This window comes from Microtus oregoni, unplaced genomic scaffold (assembly GCF_018167655.1).
Source record: "Microtus oregoni isolate MIOR12 unplaced genomic scaffold, Mior012 000057F_ref0000458, whole genome shotgun sequence".
Lineage (NCBI taxonomy): Eukaryota > Metazoa > Chordata > Mammalia > Rodentia > Cricetidae > Microtus > Microtus oregoni.
This window is the reverse complement of record NW_024543833.1, coordinates 11,190,526-11,212,860: the sequence shown is the minus strand read 5'-3', so window position 1 is coordinate 11,212,860 and position 22,335 is coordinate 11,190,526. Positions and strand designations below refer to the sequence as shown.

General features: G+C 43.7%; 1 protein-coding gene across 1 annotated transcript in view; it reads right to left on the bottom strand.

Annotated features, from left to right (window-relative positions):
- Nucleotides 1–22,335, bottom strand: part of Atp8b1 (ATPase phospholipid transporting 8B1) — a 122,601-nt gene that overhangs the window by 41,424 nt on the left and 58,842 nt on the right. The window contains exons 3-8 of the mRNA XM_041639220.1: nt 8,876–8,973; nt 6,941–7,054; nt 4,842–4,940; nt 4,666–4,727; nt 1,225–1,297; nt 1,040–1,110 (exon numbers count right to left, since the gene is read on the bottom strand). Of these exons, the coding sequence (XP_041495154.1) occupies nt 1,040–1,110; nt 1,225–1,297; nt 4,666–4,727; nt 4,842–4,940; nt 6,941–7,054; nt 8,876–8,973 (517 nt within the window). The remainder of the gene's footprint in view (nt 1–1,039; nt 1,111–1,224; nt 1,298–4,665; nt 4,728–4,841; nt 4,941–6,940; nt 7,055–8,875; nt 8,974–22,335) is intronic.

The window sequence follows — 22,335 nt, the reverse complement described above, 5'->3', positions numbered from 1 at the left end:
TTTTCAAGTGACCTCTTACCCCCATGACGTCTAGAGCAGGGGGCCCCACTATAATGGTACCCACAACAGACCCAGACACCCTGCTTAGCACCTTCGGCCAATGTCCTTCCTAGAGCAGGCAGTGGAGAGGTTTCTACAAGACAACTCTATCTAGGAAAGGAGGTGGCAGGAATACACGGGCTGCTCCAACCACCACACAAAGCAAAGCAAGTGTTAGCGCTCGGTGGGGCAGGCAGGCACATCCTCTCAGGAGAGCAGAGCTGCCAGTCACACAAGAGTCTCCACTCATTCGGAAGCTGGCTGCTGATCCCAGCTCCACCACTCAGTTATGACAAGGCATGATGGGACTTCCTGTCTCTGGAAAACTTTAGAATAAGAACTGTGTCACTGCAAACACAGGAAAATCAACTAGCTAGCTGATGTACAGAGCAAGGGAAGCTGGATTTCCACTCCTGCGTCTAGACCACCAGAGAGCAGTGGATCCACATCTGGCATATGAGGAAAAGGGGCCACAGAGAACAGAGCCTTGGCTGGCCCTTACTCTGTGACCTTAGCCAGACTACTTCTCCTCTCTGAGCCTCGTGTGGTAACAATTACATAGCTGTTGAAAAGACTGAATGAGCTAATACTTAGAAGTATCTACATGCAATTGAGTACTCAATAAATCTCCTTAAAATTGCTTGAAAAACAGCACTTTATTCTAAAAGAGTTAAGTGAGTTCAAAATTGCCTGACAACAAAGGACCTAATTGCGTTTCTGAGGATACAACAGCAACCATAGTCATCTGTGAGTCTGATCACTGCTCAGCAGTTTTTAAGGGGCTTAGGTATGTGATCTTGATGGAAGGTGGGGGAACAGTCCCATCTTAGAGTAGAAGCTCCATTTTACAGATAAAAGGAGTCCATCCACTATGGACACCGTCAGACTGACAACAGGTGGCTGAGGCAGAGGTCACATCTCAGGTTTCCTACGCAAGAATATGCAATGCATGTTCCTGTTCAGGCCCCCTCTGAAGCAGGTCCCCCCGAGACGCACTCACCCATCGAGCTCAGCCGTTTCCACATAGCAGAGGCTGTTGGGCTCTGAGCTGGACAGCAGCAGAATGTCAGCCTGTCCAAAACAAAAGACACCTGTCACACGGGGTCCCCAGGGTGGAAGGCACATCCCTGCGGGTGGGGCGGGTACTCACGAGGAGAATGAGAGAATGGGAAGCTGCTCACTTACAGGAATGAAATCGTTCTTCTTCAGGCGAATGACGTCTCCAACTTGGATGTCTTTCCACTTGATGATTTTGAACCTAAGAATCAAAAATAACAACAGCTCGGGCTTTTAAGTGTGAGGCCAAGAAATCATTCTTCCTGGGGGTCAAAGATTCTGGAAAATGTGCAAATTACAGGGAAGTGTTTGCTACAAGCTCTGCCTTTCAGTGATGTCACAAGAGTTACCTTACCCTGCTTGGGAGGCACTGGCAAGGGGACTTTGCTGTGTTCTTTCCCCCTTACCCCACGTAAAGAACCCACTAGAGGGCACTTCAAACTAGTGAGGACAGCGGGCACCTCTGTCTTTGTGCTCATGGCTTGCTATGGCTCCCTGGTTTGTTTGTTTGTTTTTTCTCCTTTGTCACTCGTCACTTGTGTAGTGCCCGTACAAGGACAAGCATACATGACTCACGATAGGCCACCAAGAGTCCTCAATGGCCTTAAAGCTGGGCTCCTCTCACTCTTTAAATCTACAGAATCACTCCCTTTCTAATGAACCATGTTCACAAAGTTTCAAACTATAATACCCTGGCCCAAAAATTTTCACACATACAAAAGGTGTATTCTCTCATAGCTTGGAAAACCCCAGGGTTACTCTTCTATCCGAGGTCATGTGACCATGGGGTTTAAGAAACATTTGGCAACAATAACAGATGTATGAACACACAACTCAAATGCTTAAGAAGCCTGAGGTGGTTCTGGGAGGGTCCATCCACATTGCATCATGGGACTTCACTGCAGACATGATTCTGTCAATAAACACTGGTCGGAAGCCGTGGCGGTATTTCCATTGTACGCACAGTGTTTTCTGTTCTTAAAGAGACATAACTTTTTATGTGTGTGAGAGACAGGGTTTCTCTGTATAGCTTGGTTTTTCTGGAACTCAATCTGTAGATATGGCTAGCCTTGAACTCAGAGAAATCTGCCTGCCTCTGCCTCCTGAGTGTTGGGATTGATAGTATATGTCACCACACCTGACTGAGACATAACTCTTTAATTGTGGGAAACAACGATTTCAATATTTCCTGTCATATTCCTCAGAAAGTATAAGGGTGAACTTTCATCTTTAATATATGGTAAAATTATACTGACACCAAAGAATAATTCCAAAATAATTTTTATGATTTATTATCAAACAATGATTAATTTGTATTCGTATTTTATATACCCATATACTTGAGGTTTCACAAATATTTCTCAGGCAAAAAAAGAAGCCATGAGTAGCAAAAAAGTCAGTGCACTATGTCTTGGTCATGAGGATCCTACAGTAACCAGTAAGCCATGGTCTGAACACAGACATTAAATTACTATGCTGTCCCCCTATGGGCTCATATGACAGAAAACTTGAAATTTAAAATATATTTTAAGTATTTGCTAGTACCAAGTTTCTCCAGTTTGTAAGAACTTAAATTCTCATTGCTAGAACTTTTAAAAATAATCTTAGCTTATCATCCGTAAATGAAATTGTAAGGGCTGGAGATGTAGCATGGTGACAGAGTGTAGGTTTAGGATGTATAAGGTCCTGAGTTCAAGCACCAGCAGCAAAAACAATAATAAAACTAAAACACAAACAACAACAAAACAGAAAGTAGAGAGAAATGTATACTTAATTTATATTTCAATATTTCTTACATTATCATTTAGAAATAAATGTATGTGTTAATCCCAAATTACAAAGGGACATATTGGCAATTTTATGTCCTAACTCTGGGAACACCAGAGGCTATTCTGCTGGGCTCCCTGAGGGTCAGGTCCTTGCAGGTTCCACTGTAGGAACCACCAGGGCATGGCGCTGCTGGAGATGGGTCCTCCACTCCAACTCTGAGGCAGTGCGTGTGTATTTCTCAGGATGGTATCCAGGGCCTTTGGCACGGTGGGCTGGTGCTCTGCTCTGGGCTCCCTCTCTAGCCTCAGGGCTGCTCATGATGAGCGTCATTGATGCACACTGAACAGTGAGGTGGGGTGGCAAAGAATCTTACCCCCTTCACACTATTCACTCTAGGTGATTCCAGAGGTAACTTCCAACCCAGAATCTAAAAAATCCTGTGTCAACATTTACAACTTGGTGGCACCTACTTTGAACCAAGTGCAGCGGATGTGTGACTGTAAATTGGGTGATATTCTGAATTGTGGACACATCAAACCGTTTTTTGAGTTAGCCCTTTATTCTTATTTTTAGTACTTGACTTTGGACTTGTTCTTTGAGGATCTTGTTCATCAAACAACTCATTACTGAGCCCTCAGTTGGCTGACTTGGCCAGAGTTGACTGCATTCTGTGTATCTAGAACAAGAGTTTATTGAGTATTTTTTGCATATTAGAAGCCAGGGCATAGTCTGGGCCAGGAGATGAGACATCTACACACATAATTCTAACACAATTCACATCACAAAAGAGACGAACACTAAATGTTCTGAAAGTGGCGAGGAGGGAGAAATCGCTTTAGGTGGCAAATGAGGAAAGGCATGGGGACATCTCTGAAAGGGACACATTTGGGACTGGTGGGGACAGAAGCAGCAGGCTTGCAGCAACTACATGGAATCCACTTTGGGTGCTGCACAGCTGCTGTGGAATAATCCTTCTGTCCACTGGGAAAACGTGGTCATTCTCATTGTTACTAAAGAGCTGACTGGCCGATGGCTAGGCACGATTTTTGGGGCAGAGAGAATGTTGGAAAGAAGAGGGGCGGAGTCAGGGAAGTCACCAGTCAGATGCGAGGAAAATGCAGCAAGGAATGCACAGAGATGAGGTAAACAAGCCTCAGGGCAGTACATAAATTAATAGAAATGGATCAATTTAAATTATAAGATATAACTACAAACAAGTCTATGCTATTGGACGAACATTTATAGCTAATAACAAATCTCTGTGTGGTTATTTGGGGAATGGTTGCCAGGACAGTGTTGATAGGCAGTCTAGGCAGGAAACTCCACAGACACACAACCATGAAGGTGAGGTAACATCTCTCCTTATCAGAAATGACTCACTATTGAAATATGAATGTACTTGGGCCGAGAAGATGGCTCAATCAGTAAAGCACCTTGTATTGCAGTCTTGAGAACCTGAGTCTGATTCCCAGAGTCCGTGTGGAAAAGCCAGGAATGGCAGTCTATGCTTGTAACCCCGGTGGTAGGGAGGGGGAGATAGGCAGATGCTGGGCTTGTTTGCTGGTCAGTCTAACTGAACCAGTGAGAACCAGAACCTCGAGAGACATGATTTCAAAGACAAAGGCAGTAGTGTCTGTGGGAAGACACCCAACATTGACACACACACACACACTCATGTCCACAAAGACATACACACAATGCTAATGTGCCCTAGACTTCTAGGCTCTGCTACTTGCTTTTCAATATGCTTTTAGACATGTTAACACATGAAATCTTTGTAGCTAAGTTAAAAGTAGGTACCTGCCATCCTTAATGACCTCGCATGTCCTATTGTTGATTTCCTTGTCCATTTTATGGCGAGCCTTTGGAAGGAAGATAAGGAGGTGTTATTTGAATCATCTCAAAATCTAGAGCATCAATGACAAATATCAGCAAGGTCAGAATGATAAGAAGAAGGTGGCTTGAGAAATCCTTACCACATCATCTACTAGGTCTTTGATTGCTGTGATGCCCAGCACCAGAAGTAGGGGTACAAGTGTGGTATACCATGCCAGGGTGGAGATTTGAGGGATGGCCTAAAAGAAAAGGAAAAACTTAAGACTCATGAAAACATGACTCACAAATAGCGGATACTTGATTTTAGGTTTGCTAACCCTAATGTCTGTCATTGGACAAGTCTATGTCCTGGAGCACATTGAGGAAAGGACATTTAAGAGCCATTCTGCTGGCTCTCTCTGACTTCTGGCACCGTGACTTTAACTAGACATCAAACAGAGTTTGCATCATAACTAAGCTATTTTGTAAAAATTCAAAGTAGGGCTGGGCGGTGGTGGTGGCACACACCTTTCATTTCAGCACTAGGAGGCAGAGGCAGGAAGATCTCTGTGAGTTTTTGAGGACAGATTGGTCTACCAAGCGAGTTCCAGAACAGTCAGGATTGTTATACAGAGAAACCCTGTCTGGAAAAAAAAATCAAAGTAGGTGGGGTCGGGAGGAAGCAGCCCTTAGCTCCGAGCAGCACTGTGTCCAGCCAGAGGCTACTGTGAGTCTTGCAATGCAACAGAAGATGGCTGCTTCTGAAGGCAACTGAGTAGGCAAAGTCCCCATCATGGTCGTTGCCAAAGCTCAGGCAACAAAGGAAGCTCCTACGTTGGATCAAGACACTATCTCAGGTGGATGGATATATCTTTAATAATGTTGATCTTTGGACCACATCCGGTTCTTTAAAGTTAATCTCCCAGTCAGCACTGTTTTGCTCTACACATCTAGGCTTTCAGACTTTGGGCAAGTTATTTTACCACACTAAGCCTCTGCTCTTCTCTGCAAGATGGAGCATGTGCTGGTGTTTACCTCATAGAGAGCAAGTAAGCAGGCAAACAGCCTGTCTGTTGCTTTCACCCTAGCGTGGATTGCTACACCTTAACAGAAAACAAATGGGCTGCAGCTATATTGCGAACTGTCTGCCCTCTTCCTTCTATAAGTAGATGAAAGGAAAAGGAGCCCACTGGCCACAGAGAGACCTAGCATGACTTGAAATGTACACCACTACACTCACCCGGTGACACACCTTTTCCAATTAAGTTATCAAATCTTTTTGTTCCTCAACATCCATTAAGTAGTCACTTCTTCCTAGTGTCTTTTCTCTCTTCTTTGCTTTCTGCTCCACATACCCTACATCCTTCTCAGACATACATCTACTATATTTAAAACATCATCGGTAAATCCCAGTTGTGATTTCCAATCCAACCCTTGTGATAAAGAATCTGATAAAGCCAACTGACTATGTTATCTTTATAACCCACATATCAGGTACTAAAGGTCGATTCTGAGCACTAGCTAAAATGTGTAGAGCCCCTTGATTATAGCAACCGTTTCTATACAGATAAAAGTCTAACACTCCAGATAAGGATTTCTTGGCTTCAAAAAAAAGAAGTGTTTTGTTTCTAATGAAAAACCAATTCACAAAATTAATTTAGAAGTTTACTTAGAAGCTTTATGAACAAATTTTCAATAAAAAGTCAATAGTATCCTCATGGAAAAACAGACGGCTAAGTAAAAAAAAGGCAAATATAAAATGAACAACAAAAATGTTATTAATTTTAAGGTACAAATAATTTTTATAAATATTTTAGTTTTATTTACTTTAGGGATATAATTTTATCATTCACGTCAGTTTTCTGAAAACAGAATTAAACCATGTCTGTTGGTTTAGGCCTGTTATCCTAGATACTTAGGATGCCTAAGCAGGAAGACTACAAGTTCAAGGCCTGCCAGAGCATGTGGGTGAGATTCTGCCTCATATTTAAAAAGTTAAAAAGAAGGCTGAAGATGTACCCCAGGGGTAGAATATGTATGAGTTCAAAGTTCAATTCCCCCATTTGAAACAAAAATGCAAAATAGAATCAGAATAATATTTGTCTCATTTATTCTCTTTAAACACTCTCTGAGCTGGTTCCACAGATCCCTTATGTAAAAATCCCTGATATAAATAGAAAACACATTTGAGACTGTGTACTCGCTATATGCCTACAATGCACATCACTGACAACAGATTCAAGACATCAAAGGGCATTACCTGCAAGATAAGAAGGATCAGGAAATAGAAATTGGCTGCTCGCTTAAATTGTTCAAATAAATTCAGGGGTAGAAAGGAAAATCCGTTGTACTTGTATGTTTTAATGGCATTATTCTGTTGGGGGGAAAAATAAAGAATTATTCTAAATGGTACCAGACAACAAGTAAACCCACATGCACAGATGACTGTTTCCCACAGCCCAAAACCCAGAGCCATAATTCTCCAGTCAGAAGAACGCTGAGATTTTATTTAAGTATTTCATTCTAGCCAGGCTTGGGCTGACTTTGAGTCTAGATTACAAGACACAGACACCAGACTGTCACCTTAGGGATCCTGCTGTCACATTTCTTGAACCACAGGACCTCCTAGAACTTGGGGCAAAGTTGGATGCCAACACAAACAGAGCAAGAAAGTACCTTTCATTAAGAGAAGATGAAGGCCACTGTGTCAGAAAGAGCAAAAACCATTCTTGCAGGTCGATTGTGCCCTCCAAAAGGTACACTAACCCCTAATTCTAATGCCTGTTAACAAGATATTGCCTGTCTATAGGGTCCAAATGAAATAAAGATGACTTCACAGTGGATCAGGGAGAGGTCTAAGCTAATGACTCGTACCCTTATAGGAAGGTGGGGGAAGCTGGGAGACACACAGGGAGAAGACAGAAGCAGAGATTGGAGCGATACATTTATAAGTCAAAGAATGGTAAGAATCGTGGGTAAGCACCAGATGTTGGGGCAGGCATGGATCCGGTCCCGAGAATTTCCATAAGAAACCTATCTTGCCAACCTCTTGACTCTGGACTTCCAACTCCCCAAACTATTAGAAAATAATGTTCTGCTTCCTAAGTCACACAGTTGTGGTACTCTAATGGTCCACAGGAGAAAAGACAGACTAAGGTCTAAGAATAAGCACTTACGCCCTTCTGTTTGGCTATTAAACTATTGAAACAATGGTCCCCAAGAAATCTGAATTGTCCCAACACTCTCATGCTGGGAGAAGGAAAAGGCTGAAACCTGGTGCCAGCCAGAGGAGGAATTTCTCTCCTGGAAAGAGATTTCACACAGTTGGGCAACCTGTAAGATCACCTCGGAGATCCCATTAGACCATCCCAATGATGGATTAGGGATGGGTGGACAATATGTTGACTGGGATAGCTTAGTTATGCATATCTCTTGTGCTATAGTTATCCTTAACTTCACAGAAAGATCTGGAAGATGGACTTGCAAAATCACCAGATTGCTTTAGTTGGTACTCTTCTCAATGTGGCCACACTAAATAAATTCATTTCTCTGCTTTTAACTAACACTTGTCTGTATTCTTTCCTATGGCGTTATTGATTTTTATTTATATGTTTTGACTGCATGTATGTATGTGTACCACATACATGCCTTGCTCTTGCAGAGGCCGGAAGAGGGAGACATATTCCTAAGAACTAGAGTTATAGATTGTTGTGAGTTGCCATGTGGGTGCTGGAAACTGAACCTGGGTCCTCTGCAAGAGCAGCAAGGGCTCTTAATCACAGAACCATCTCTCCAGCTCTACTCAGCTATAAGCTTTATCATATTTTAAAGAAAATAAGCATTTTTAGGTGAAAATACCTTTGATATCTCTAAATCCATCTGAGGCAGAGTCACCTTTTTACTTTCAGAAAAAGGCTTCAGTGACAATATTTTATAATTGTCATAAAATATTTTAGCAAGAACTTTGCCACTACACAAGGGATGCTTACACTGATATAATTCTATTTTGTTTCATGTCACACCTACCAACCTTAGTTAAACTTTAGTAAAAACGACAGTCTGCAAAATGATGAAGGGTTATCAATAGCCCCAGGCTAGTAGCTACCTAGATGGAAGGTGCTGTTTGAGGCCAACAAGCATGACACTGACTAGGCAAACCTGGGCTAGTATAAAAACAATTCTGCCATTAACTTACCGCATATTTGCTCTCCTTAATACAAAAGAATTTGGTGTTCATAAAATGAGGTTGTTCATGGAACTTGCGATCATTTGCTTTGACTTGCCACGTGCAATCTTTAAAAGAGAAAGAGAAAAAAATTGTAAGTAGAAATGAGGGTCACTGGGGAAGGAATCAACTTAAAGTGAGGTCCGTAGAATGGGCCCTAATCCACTATGTATGTCATGGCCTCTTTGAAGGGTATTTTGATCACAGTAACGGAACTGGAACTAGGATATCGTCCTTCCAACCCTGTAGCCGTTGTCACTCCCAAGTCTGCTTATTGTGAGGGGCAGAGGCTCTTTGTGCCAAGCACATCCCAACCTCCCCAAAGTCCTATAGCTGTAGGACTCCACACCTTCGCTGCAAACACAGGCATGTCTGTGGGTGACCACAGCTGGAATGGCCTAAATTCTGATGAGGTTCTTCATGGTAGCCTAATGAGATACATGCATTTTCCCCTATAGCCCATGGCATCTCTCCACCTGCCTAGAAGGGTAGGCAGCTTCACAGGAAGCTAGCCAATGGAAAGTTTCTTAGACAGTTGACGTTTCTCATAGTCATGGCCAGAGGTCTTTTATAAGCTTCAAGACAGGGAGTGTGGGTTACTCTGAAGTTGCTGGAGACTTGTGACTGCCTCCCCCAGTGGCTTAGTCAGGCTCAGCATAACCAAGGGCTGAATAGGCCAACAGCATGACTCCCAGGAGCAGACTTGAGGACCTTGTGGCCATGTCTACTCTTGCACCAGTATGGATTGCGTTGCTCTGACACCGATGGCTGCATGACTATCGCCGTCCCTCTGGGAGAGTGTCCCCTCTGGACGTGTTGAACAAGCTAGTGTACTGTTCATTGGCAGCTGTCATTCAGCTGCTCTGTCTTTGAATATGGAAAATCACAATCCTTAGGTAGGAGGTGTAGTGTAACTAGCTATCACGTTCCAGGCATACTTGCCCCAATCTAATCCCCTTTACAGGGCAGCGTTTAGCCTTTCAAACCCTTGGTGGCATGTCCTTTATCAAGACCACTCCCAAACTACACAGTTTGTTCTGTCTTCTGTCTGTGCCCCTTGGGTCTTCAAGGGATGGAGCTGACCCCAACCCAGAGCAGAGGCAGAAGGACACTTTGGGACATAGTGAATGAACACGTTCTCATGAAGACAGACAGAAGCTAGACCTCCCTCCTCCACACCTACCCAAGTCAGTAAGAGGGACAAGAGTGACCACTGCTGTTCTATCTACACCTCACCCTGGTGCTGTGTCTTCCTCTCTGCCAAAACTGGTTCCCAGGAGAGCCTGGAACATGCCAAGGTTATCCTTGAATTCCTCACAGGTCCTCCATGTGTTCTAAATGCATTAGCACCAAAAGTATCTTCAGACTGAATTGGAAATGCTAAATTCATAGTTCAGTTTGCTCTGTGTCTATATCGATTGGTGTCCTGTTGTTGAAACCCTGCACTCAGTGAAAATCTAGGCTCAAAGGACCTTCCAACACAGAGGTGACTTCTCTTGGCAAAGAGGCTGCATCTCTTGTGTTTTGTCTTGTTCCTCCACACTGGGCTTCTATGGCCCTATATGATGTCAGCTTTATAGATAACATGTTCATTTGTGTCAGGCATGGTGTTTAGTGGTTAACTTCTTTATTTTATAGCTCAGGACACTAAGGCATTGGCAGGATCAGCAAGTGTAGACTAGGGGGATAAGACTCAGAATCTGACTGGTCCCTCTGAGCCTCCAGTGTAACCTGCCCCCACTTCCACCTTGCTTTGCTGGCTAGGCCCTTCTTTTGGAACACAATTTTTATACCACTCGGCCAGCAAGAGCAATGATCTTGGGAAGATCATTTATGAGACTAGGATCACCTTTATTACCACAGAATACAGCCGTGCTTGATCTCCTAATACAAAGGTGCAAATGTGTGGCTGCCATGAAAGCTCAAAATACGGATGTCATTAGTTAGGAGTTAGGCCAAAGGCAGCATCCCTCAGCATTGAATTCTTCATCAACCTACAGGGAGATGACTTCCTTTGAGTGACACGAGTGGGTGGGTCAAGTTTAGATGAAATTAACAGTGAGTATGACATGCCATTTTTGGAAGGAGAAAGGGAACAAAGAAAATTTAGGAGTAAGAGATCATAATGTGATCAACCATGCATCAATAGTAAAAATCCAAGTGGTACTTATGAAAATACGTCATCTTTTTATGCGACTCACTTTTCATTGTCCTGCTCCTTAGGAAACACAGATACTAGTATAAGAGATCAAGTGCAGACTGCCAGAGAATACGAATAATGAACCTGATTACATTTCTGAAATCACAATACTATTACTGAGCGTTTCCTCGCGTGGTTTGGCTGCCTCTCACCACGTAATCATAAGTGCTGTGTTATGACAAGTAGAGACGCTCCTGGCATCTTCTCAGCTCAAGAGCAATTTCATCAAAAGGGAAAATGGAAGTGGAAGCGCAAAACAACCCATGAGCACCGGATGAGACCTGCAATCAGAACGCGTCCCTCCCACTCAAAGGAGAGCTCCAAAGGAAAGTAGGTTTTAAAAAAAGGCGTTTTCTTGAATCCATTCCCCTTGTAGCAGTTTGCAGATGTATCTGGGGTTTTTGATTTTTTACAGGATTTGTTAATTTTTATTATATGTGTATTAGTGTTTGCTTGCAGGTATGTATATGCACTGCACGCATGCCTGGGACCCACAGAGGTTAGAAGGGGCCATTGGACTCTCTGGAATTGGGGTTACAGTTGTAAACTGCCAATGTAGATGCTGGAGATTCAACCCGGATCCTCTGAAAGAGCAGAAAGTGCTCTTAACTGCTGAGCCAACTCTCCAGCCCCTATTATTAGAGTCTTATGACATAGACCAAGCTGGTCAGTAGTTTGTTATCATCCTGCCTCAGCCTCCCAAGTGCTGGATTGCAGTGGTGTGTGTCACATCCAATGACACACGCTTTTAAGGTTTGACTTGAGCTCGTCGATGGTCTGACACATTCTAGGCACTGGTATTCAGTAAGGGAAGAGAAGCTGACAGGGTTCCCCAAGAAGAAAAGGTCAGTGGGAAGTCTGGGACTCAGCCTTAGAAACACCCAGGGGGGCATGCAAGGATGGTACACACCAGCAATTCCAGCAGTTACCCAGGATGCAGGGGCAGGAAGACCAAAGGTGGAGAGATGGTTCAACAGTTAAGAACACTGGCTGTTCTTGCAGAAGACCAAAGCTTAGTTCCCTGCACTAAGATAATGGCTCACAACCATCCATAACTCTAATTCCAGGGAATTCAACGCCACCTTCTGATTTCTGTGGGCACCAGGTACACATGTGTTGTACATGTACACATGCATGCAGAACACCCATACATATACAATAAATAAATCTTTAAAAGTTAAAAGGAAAAGAGTTACAGGCCAGTCTGGACTATACTGTGATACCCTGTTTTAAAAGGAAAATATGAGCAAACCAACCAACCAAATAACCAAACAAACCAGCAAAAGAGCCTAGGAGGAAAGAACAAGCCATTCTGTGAATGACCTGAACATAGTGAGTTTTCCCGCCTTCCCCTGGTGTGTTGGGTCCAGCCCCACCGAAAGCCCACCAGATTCCTAAATTCCCTTCTATAACAAAGGCCTTAGCAGGTAGTTACATAACTTAGACTCATCACTTACACCCTCCCCAAGCCTGTTTTCATTTGTAAGCTGTAAAATTGCTAACTCCCGGTAGAAGCAGTGAGGAGGCCAGAGATGACCTTAGTCTCTGTGTATTATATGTGTGCTAATATAATACATTGAGAGACCTGGAGAAAGTGCTCCGTGGGCTAGCATCTGAGGGTTAGCCACAAGAGCTCCTCACCTCTACTTCAAAAACCACCTATAGTCAAGGCTCTTGGTTGACCTGCATGGACAAGCATCTTGGTGTCTCTTCATCATTGGAGACTTGGGAAGTTTACAATTAAAGATCATAAAAAAAATCTGAGGATGGTGGTCTATGGTCAACTCTACTCAAAGAAGACACTTGAAATACCCCTTTTCCAACACCCTTAACAAATAAAAAATATTTGTTTATGCTAGCTTTTGCAAAATTAATGTGACCATAAATATTTTTAAAAAAATCAGAAATGCTCAGGAATTAAGAGCACTTCTTGTCCTTGCAGAGGACCCGGATTTGTTCACAACACTCATATGCAACTCACAGTGATCTTTAACTGCAGTTCTAGGAATCTGACGACCTCTTCTGTCTTTGTAGGCATTATACAAACATGGTGCAATATATACATGCAAGTTCAAACGCTCAAACATATAATATTAAAAAAAGCAGAGAACACTTATTAGTATGGCTTGAAATGCTGTGTTAATGTGCATGCCTTTAGGAAGGCCAGCAAAGCAACACTGAGAAGCACTTGCTTTTAGGATATATTTTACCATATACTTATACCACAATTTTTAGTTAAACAAATTACCTTGTCCCATTTTCTAGAACAAAAATATTGACAAAGAGAAGAAATTATAAAAATTTTCAGAAAATACATCTTTACCATATGGCCCTGTGGTTGGATGTTAGACAGAAAATCAACCAGAGTTGCAGCAACAAACCAACCAGGCATATGTCTGGGATGCTTGTAACATCAGCCACATGTTGCTCGGTGTCACTCCACGCTCTGCTAAATGCTTGTGTCACTGATACATCTAAGCACAGCTACGTGATGTCCGGAGTGTTCCTGCAGACGCCAAGGGCTTTGATCAGTGCCATCTGGCAAAGGAAGTGAGCATGGCCTTGTCCCCATCCTCTTTGCTGCTCTGAATTCTCAGTTACAAAGCCACCAACAACCGAAAGCCTGGATTAGTTGGTGTAAACTGCAACAGACACAGGAGACTAGAAAAATCAAAAGCTTAGAATCATAGTATTAAGAGGAGCACCATGCCAGAGAAGCATGGGTACAGGACATGGGCAGGCATGCCACACAGAAAAAAAGGCAGTTCTTTCACAGGAGGAAAGACCCTGAAGATCTTCAAAGAGCAATGCAGCATCCACAGAGGTACCAGTTTTATCTTATAAAGCTGAAATTCTGGCAAAGAATAAAGAATCTAATGACACTGAGTTAAAAAGAGTAAGGAATTGGGTCCTGTGGATAGCCTCTGTGGAGAGCGGTTTGACCATGTCTCAAAATTTGGTACCCAAGTGCACTGTAGCGTACCCCAACTTCTAAGAGTTACTCTCCGTGTATGGACTACTCTGCAGGGGAGAGATGGCACAGTGCAGAGCTTGTGAATACAGCCAAATTTTCCAAGGATTAGGACTAAGCAAAACACCAACTACAAACAGTTGGTTAAACATTTGTATAATGAAAGTCTAAGATGATAGAATAAGCTAAATAAAACAGATGAGCTGGCTTGATATGGACGATAGGGAAATTCTCCACATCACATCGCCCACTGACGATGGCAGAGGGCATCTATTATCTTAGGCTTTTAGCTCTGAGATGCACAGAAGCAATACATGGTATAACCATATGTACACACATATCCCTGGGTGCAAAGAGCAATAGGTATGTAAGCATTTGTGAATGTTCATGTGTGCGTATCCATATACCTCTGGGTCTATGAGACACTAACCAGTAAGAACAAGTTTCTTCCCAGAAAACAAAAATTCATGGCTAAGATAGAGCCAGGGATGTGGAATTTATTTTCACTCTCTGCCCATGCAAATGTGGATTCATTTGCATATATTACCATTAAAAATATGCATGTGAATGTATTCTCTCAATTTATGTAAAAACAATATATAAGCTGTTTCATTTTTATAGTCATTATGCCATTCTATTTACTATTACATATACATATGTGTATGTAAATTGTAAAGGCGAAGGGGTTATGGGTAAGGATAAATAAAAAGTGGAGTATATGGGCTGGAGTCATCGCTCAGTGGGAGACTGCTTACCTAGCTTGTGTGAATCCCTAACACTGGTGGGTGGGTGGGGGTGGTGGAAAACACTAGAAAAGATGAAAATTTTGCATAGCCATGGAAATAAGCATAAATGCATCTTTAAAATGTTTTTGAATAAGAATACATATTACATAGACCCATATAGATAAACACAAAGTTCAAAAGCATACAGAACTAAACTACAGTACTTAAAGACGTAGATTCAGATAGCAAAACAATAAAGAAAAGCAAAAAGGATTTGTGGCTATGAAAATAAGGATGGGGCCAGCAAGATGGCTCACAGGAGAAAGATGCCTGCTGCCTAGCATGAGCACCTGAGTTTGATCCCTAGGACCACTGGGTGGAAGACAGGAACTGACTCCTCCTAAAGATTGTCCTTTGACCATCACTTGTGGGCTGTTGTACAAAATACTCTCATAAACATACACATTCCTCTCTCTCTCTCTCTCTCTCTCTCTCTCTCTCTCCCCTCTCTCTCTCCCTCTCTCTCCCTATCTCACACATACACACTAAACAAACAAATAAGTAAGTAAAAATGTAATACAAGTTTTAAAGAAAAGGATGGAATTTTCCTCTGAGCTGGGAAGGAGGGATAAAATGTAAGCTCTCCCAGCCATCGGCCGTATGCTCATGTTTGACAAAGGGACAGTTCCACGTGTTCATGGAATGATTGTTTAGGCAGGGACTTGTGTTCTCTGTGGCTTTCAGAATTGTAAAACATATGAAAGGAAAGACACCAAAGTCAGATGTGCACTAGATGTGATTGTCTGTAACCCCAGGAAGATGCAGAGGCAGAAGGATGCCTGCAGGTTTAAGTCCAACCTGGCCTATCTATTTAGCAAGTTCAAGGTTAGCCAAGGCTACATAGTAACACTTTGTCTCAACAAACAAAAACCAAAATCAAAAACTCGAAACAGAAAAGCAAAACAGAACCTAAAAAGGAAGAAAGGCAGGCAAGGAGAGACGGAAAGAATTTAGCCCTGGACTCTGACAGCCAGAGGAATGGGCACAGGTGACAACTTCACAGTGCCACCAAGCCACATGCTTCTGAAGGGCTCTGACTGTGCACCTGAGAAAGAGTAAAACTGACCCAGGGCGGGAGATGAGACGGGGAGGAAGTGAAGATAGCTCTGTCGTCTCTGCACAGGAAGGCTCCAGCCTCGCTCAGGTCCTGCTGCTCCAGTGTGAGTCTAGCAACGCAGCTGCTCTGCCAACAGGCCACAGGGGTGGAACAGAAGGTGCCCCTCAAGTCACAGAACCATCTTCACCAAGGAAGGTATAGAACTTATCTCCTCACCATGGCTCTCATTTTCCTAAATGAAGTTCACTTCCACCCATAACCACAGTCTCTGAAATCATGGATGGACAAAGAGCAGATTGGCTAGAAACGACCACAGCTGTAATTCTGGGAGCGAGGGTTACAGACCACTAACAGCCACACATGGGCACTTGGAAATGTTGGCTCTTAGGCCCCACCCCAGGAGCCATGGCTGTGGAAACTATAGATGGAGCTTCATGGTGTTTCTCACAAGTTGTGTATGTGAACCTTCTGAACACACAAATTCAGAAAGCAGGGATATTGTGTGAGACAGATCCAATGAGAAACATCGGTGGATCAAGCTTAACCTCAACCCCCCCCCCCAAAAAAAAACCACGATTGTCCAGCCAGAGTAGGGAACACAGAGATACCTAAACATCCAGACAATAAGATGACCATGTACTAAATGTAATGCCGGACACTTGGTGGTGTGGAAAGACTAGCCCGGTCATGGTGTGGTAGGAACACGCTTTGGAGCAGACATTTCTTGTATTGACTATTGTGTGTCTGGTTTTGCTTTTGTGTTTTGAGGTGGGATCTTTAAAGTTGACTAGGCTAACTTTGAATTTATCACCCTTCCATTTTAGCCTCTGGACTACATGAATCAGTGGCCCAGGCTTACTTGATTCTTAGAAGCTTGTAATTATGCCAGTAAAGGAAGAGGAAAAGGGTCCAAGGGCATTTGAGGAAAACAGGATGCCATGAGCAAGAATAGCCTGACCTCTGCCCACATCGAAAAAAGCGGGGCACTGCAGAGTGGTTCACCAGGATGGACCAGCTAGGACCCTGCAGATAGCGGGGCCTGGAACCCCATGGCAAGACCAGGGACATCTTTCAGAGGGCTTTAGAGAGGAAACTGACATGGTCCTGTTGAACTTTACATCAGTCATGCAAACAGTAAGGATGCATTTGACAGGAACAAAACTAGTGACAGAAGACCAGGCTGGCAGCAATGTAATGAATGAGGCTGCTAACTGTGGGTAACCTGCTTACCCAGGGAGAAAGAGAAGACCAAACTACACCAAGGGACAGAAGAAGGGGCTAGTGGGGAGTCCCTGTGCAGTACAATACTTCTCTATGGCAAAATCAGCAGGAAGAGAAGGGGTTTGACCACAGAGAGGCAGCCATGGAAGGGGGCTACTGCTTATCTTGCCCTATTATTTTCAGTCTGAGAAGCTCACAGGGCCTTCAAGGGTGGCATTTACCCTGGCCAAGCATGGCTACCTGATCCCCAATCCCCATCACTCAGGCTCCAAGGATTCCATTTGGTGCCTGGAACCCTAGCTCCTCTGAGTCTCTCTTCACTCTTTAGTAATCACAGCTGCCTCATTCTGGAGCTTGCTGGGAGCCGGTCACCTGCCTCATTCAGGTGAGCTCATCTGCAGGAAGCCTTTGGTACACAGAGATTTCTCTAGTAGAGCTCAATTTGATCCCTATGCTGATTCATACTGATGCTCATACCAATACCCTTTTTTCATATGCCAGCATAGGGCCTGGGGGTCCAGAACCAGGTCAGACTAGAAAGATAGTACCTTGGGCCACAGCAGCACCCCTGATTGGCTAAGAGATAGACTATTTCCCATCAACCATCTCAGTTTTTAAATTTTCCCAGGATAGATGCTGAAAAGGAGAGGAAGTGGATGTATATTTTTCTTGTGGCACCACAGGCTTGATTTCAGTTCCTCCAGGTGCTATCCTCATGACCTTCCCTTCTGCTACATGTGATCTCCATGTGAGCTGTTGCCGTGTGTGTGTGTGTGTGTGTGTGTGTGTGTGTGTGTTGATGAGTTTCTCGTGGAAGTCTATGTGAAAGCAAAAGCCTTAGGGTGGCAGAGGCAGAGAAGACCCCAAATAACCAAGAAGGGGATCACTGGGAAAGCTGGAATCCATCCAATTCATCCAAGCATCTCTCCATCCCTCGCTCATGGATTTGGGCGGGTAGGGGCTGGAGGGTGGGGGGTGACCCTGCAGTTTCAGTCTGGGAGGCCAGGAGAATTCAAACACTCTGAAGGAAAGAGAAGGGGTCAAGAGGATGATCTGATCCGATCATAGAAAACCGAGGCAGAAGCTGAGGGTGAGGGGAAGGCAGTTTGGATTTAAAGAGATTAGGAAAGAACTTCCAGGGCAGGAGGTGACAGTGGCTGATAATTATTAGACACTTACCACATGCCTAAAACATAACTACTTCACATTTATTTCTCATTTAATTCTCACAATCACCGTAGAGAATTTATTCTAAGATCTAGCCTATTTTACAGAGGGAAGTCCTGAAGTACAAGGAGACAAAGTTGTTTCCTTAAGGCCAGACAGTTAAAAAAGGCCTTCCCAGGGACATGCACTGGGGCCTACTACACAAGCATTTTTAAATTTGTATTTTAAAAATGAATTTTATTTATATGTGTGTGTGCACGCGTGTGAGTGTATATGTATGTGTTTGCAAGTGTGTATTTATGAGCCACAGCTTGTCAGAGGACATCTGAGGGCGGCCATTTTCTCCTTCCAACAAGTGGGTTTTGACAAATACCTGAATCTGCTGAACAGGTCCTGTGATGTGACATCAACGGCTTAGTTTGTCAAGGATAGTTTGCGGTCGTGAACAGGAATGTGCAAAGAATGGAAAGGGGGCGAGGCAGAAGGAGGGAGATGGGGGGTTTTCTGAGGGGAGTGTCAGAAAGCTCTGGCACCAGAGGAAAGTGAGGTGGGAAGATGATGGTTGGGACAAAGCTCAGTGAGCTTGGTGGCCGGGTGCCTGGGGACCTTTACGAAAAGCATTATCTGTAGTGGCAGGGAGCCCACAGAGGGGAGAAACTCAGTAGCACAGAAGGGTGCGATAGCGGATAGTGGTTTTTACAAGCTTGGTCATGAGAACTGGAGCCTGGAGCATCCCATGCAGAAGGGAGAGTTTAAATCAGAATGTGGCCTGGGGCATAGAAGCTGTGTATACTGGGAACTGAAAGGCAAGACAGGAGTTCCAGATCAGTCAGCTGTGAAGGAGATGGGGGGCAGTGTGCACGCCCTATTCCTAGGCTCAGAAAAGCCTAGATTTGCATCAACCCAGACATTTTCTCCCGAACATCGTCCTTCCTGAGGATTTCGTCTCTGAAGTGCTTTCAGAAGTGAAAGAATTGTTACTCAAGGAGTTGGTCTGGGGACATCAGGACCATTAAACCGGTCAGCTGAAACCCAGCATCCCACAGCCGAGGAATGGTAGGAATCTCTGGCTCCCCAAAGTGAAATTGTTTTCCCCTTTTGCTAATGGAGAAGCTGAAACCCCAGAGGGAATGAGAGTTCCCATCTTTCCAGCCTCAGAGGCAACGGAAGCCTGGGGTCCTGACACTGGCCCTCAGAAGTGGTGGTGTTTCTCACCCGTTCACCAGAAACGGTTCATTATTCACTGGCTGTTGTCTGCCCTTGCTCAAGGTGAGCAAGAGTAAACCTCAGTGAATGCTGTGAGCTTATCTCTCCTCCTGGCACTTTCTAGAAGCATGTTGGTACTTGTCTTCCATTTTTGCAGCACGCAAGAATGGCTCTTCAAAGAAAAGGAGCTTTCAATGGGTCTCTTGAAACTCTTGTTTAACATGAGTTTAACACACAGGCTTAGGTAGCTGGGGCATTCTCTTGATTTAAAACAAGAAAGCAGATTGTGTGACCAGGATGTCATTAAAGAAATAACCTTGGTTCATGCACAGTGAGGAGCTGAAACCCTGGACTCACTGTGGTGCTACTAGGATCCCTGGTGGGTCACGGTTTACTCGTGTGTCCTTAAGAACTGAATTGTTTTTGGATTCACCTTATTTAGCTTCTCTAGGAACATGAATTATAAGCTCAATGTCCTTTATTTATGGCTAGAAACCAAATATGAGTGAATACATCCCATGTTCCTCTTTTTGGGTCTGGCTTACCTCACTCAGGATAGTGTTTTCTATTTCCATCCATTTGTATGCAAAATTCAAGAAGTCCTTGTTTTTTACTGCTGAGTAATACTCTAATATGTATATATTCCATACTTTCTTCATCCATTCTTCCGTATCCAAAGACAAACACATAGGCATCCTCAGGAATATTAACCTTCATCAGGCGATGAAAGGAGACAGAGACAGAGACCCACACGGGAGCACCGGACAGAAATCTCAAGGTCCAAATCAGGAGCAGAAGGAGACGGAGCACGAGCAAGGAACTCAGGACCACAAGGGGTGCACCCACACACTAAGGCAATGGGGATGTTCTATTGGGATCTCACCAAGGCCAGCTGGCCTAGGTCTGAAAAAGCATGGGATAAATCCGGACTAGCTGAACATAGCGGACAATGAGGAATACTGAGAATTCAAGAACAATTGCAGTGGGTTTTTGATCCTACTGCACGTACTGGCTTTGTGGGAGCCTAGGCAGTTTGAATGCTCACCTTAAGAGACCTGGATAGAGGTGGGCAGTCCTTGGGCTTCCCACAGGTCAGGGAACCCTGATTGCTCTTCGAGCAGATGAGGGAGGGGAACTTGATCGGGGGAGGGGGAGGGAAATGGGAAGCGGTTGTGGGGACGAGGCAGAAATCCTTAATAAATAAATAAATTTTAAAAAAAAAAGAACTGAATTGTTTGTAGGAAATGTAATGTTAAGGAAGACAGATGGAAGTTTAAAAACAAAGCAACAACAAAAAAGGAAGGTCAGAGTTACATTAATGCAACTAAGAACAAGCAGGAAAAAAAAGGGAAGAGGAACAGAGATGAGGAAGGGAAGAAGGGGAGCTGGCCAGCTTTAGGGGTACAGGAGAGCAGTGAAATGGCCACAAAGATGTCTGGCATCTACTGAACGTCCTTTTGTGCTTATGAAGGACAGACAGGTATTAAAATTCACAGGCAAAGTCATTTGAAAGAAGTTTTGAACAATGAGAAACAATACCCCCCCCCCAGGAATATAAAAACAAACAAACACTGGGAACCAGAGAGATGGCTCAGTGGGTAAAGGCAACTGCCACCAAGTCTGACCACCCGAGTTCGAACCCCTGGATTCACATGGAAGAATAAAAGAACTGACGATGAGAAGTTGTTCTCTGACCTCCACATGTATGCTGTAGTATGCAAATACATTTCACACACACACAGAGAATGTTAAAACAATTTATATTTTTACAAGACCAAGCTCCATCAATACCCATAGAACAAGGAAAGCAGTGTATAACAAAGATTATCTGTCATCAAATGATCAGCAAAAAAGCTCTAACCACCACAAAGTACAGCCCGAGTTAGAAAAACACAGAAGAGATGTTTATACCCATGACGTGCCTTTCCAACATTTCTGTGGCCATCCAACCCCAGTTCCTTCGCTGGACCATTTATCTGCATGTGTGGTCAGAGGCACAAACTGCAAAAGTTTGCCCTTCGCCCGACAGATACAAGACTCCTGCCAACTCCCAAGATATCTACACATGACAGAGATTCCGAGATTATGATACCAGGCTAGGCAGTAGGGGAAGGAATGAGGAAGAATCGTGTTTGTTATTCACACTAGGCAATCAGCTAGAACTCTCTATGAACTTGTCTGGCTACTTCAGCTTTGTCCCCATTCCACCAGGACCAGTTGGGACCTGTTGGAACAAGAGGCCACCTTCCTGTTCAGGTCCATGTGATTTCATCTTAATTTCAGTCAAGATTTCTGAGTTTCATGCTTTTTACTTTGAGCAGCAAAGCCCATAGTACTTGAGTGTAAAATGACAGGGAGGAACCAAAGATCCAACAACCCATTTTAGGACATGAAAGCTGGAGAGCAGATACCCATAGGACTGGATGGTTTCCCTGGGTCTCAGAGGTGAGTGAGGTCTCTTTAAATCCCTTTATATACACAGACACAGATAGACAGATAGACAAAGACACACAGACACAGACGCATACACCCCTGAGACTGTAGGGAATGGAGACTAACCCAAACTCACCAGAATTAGAAAGAAAAACTGTTAAAAAAAAAAAAAGGAATTATAGGCTCATCTCCCCCCCCCCCCTTTTAAATCTTTTTGGACACAGGATCTAGGTTTGTTGATGTGGGATTCTCCTCAGTATGCTGTGAATATGTTTTATTACCATTAGTTAATAAAGAAGCTGATTTGGTGAATAGCCAGGCAGAATAGAACCAGGCGGGACATCCAAACAAAAAGACAGGGAGAAAGAAGGCAGAGTCAGGGAGATACCA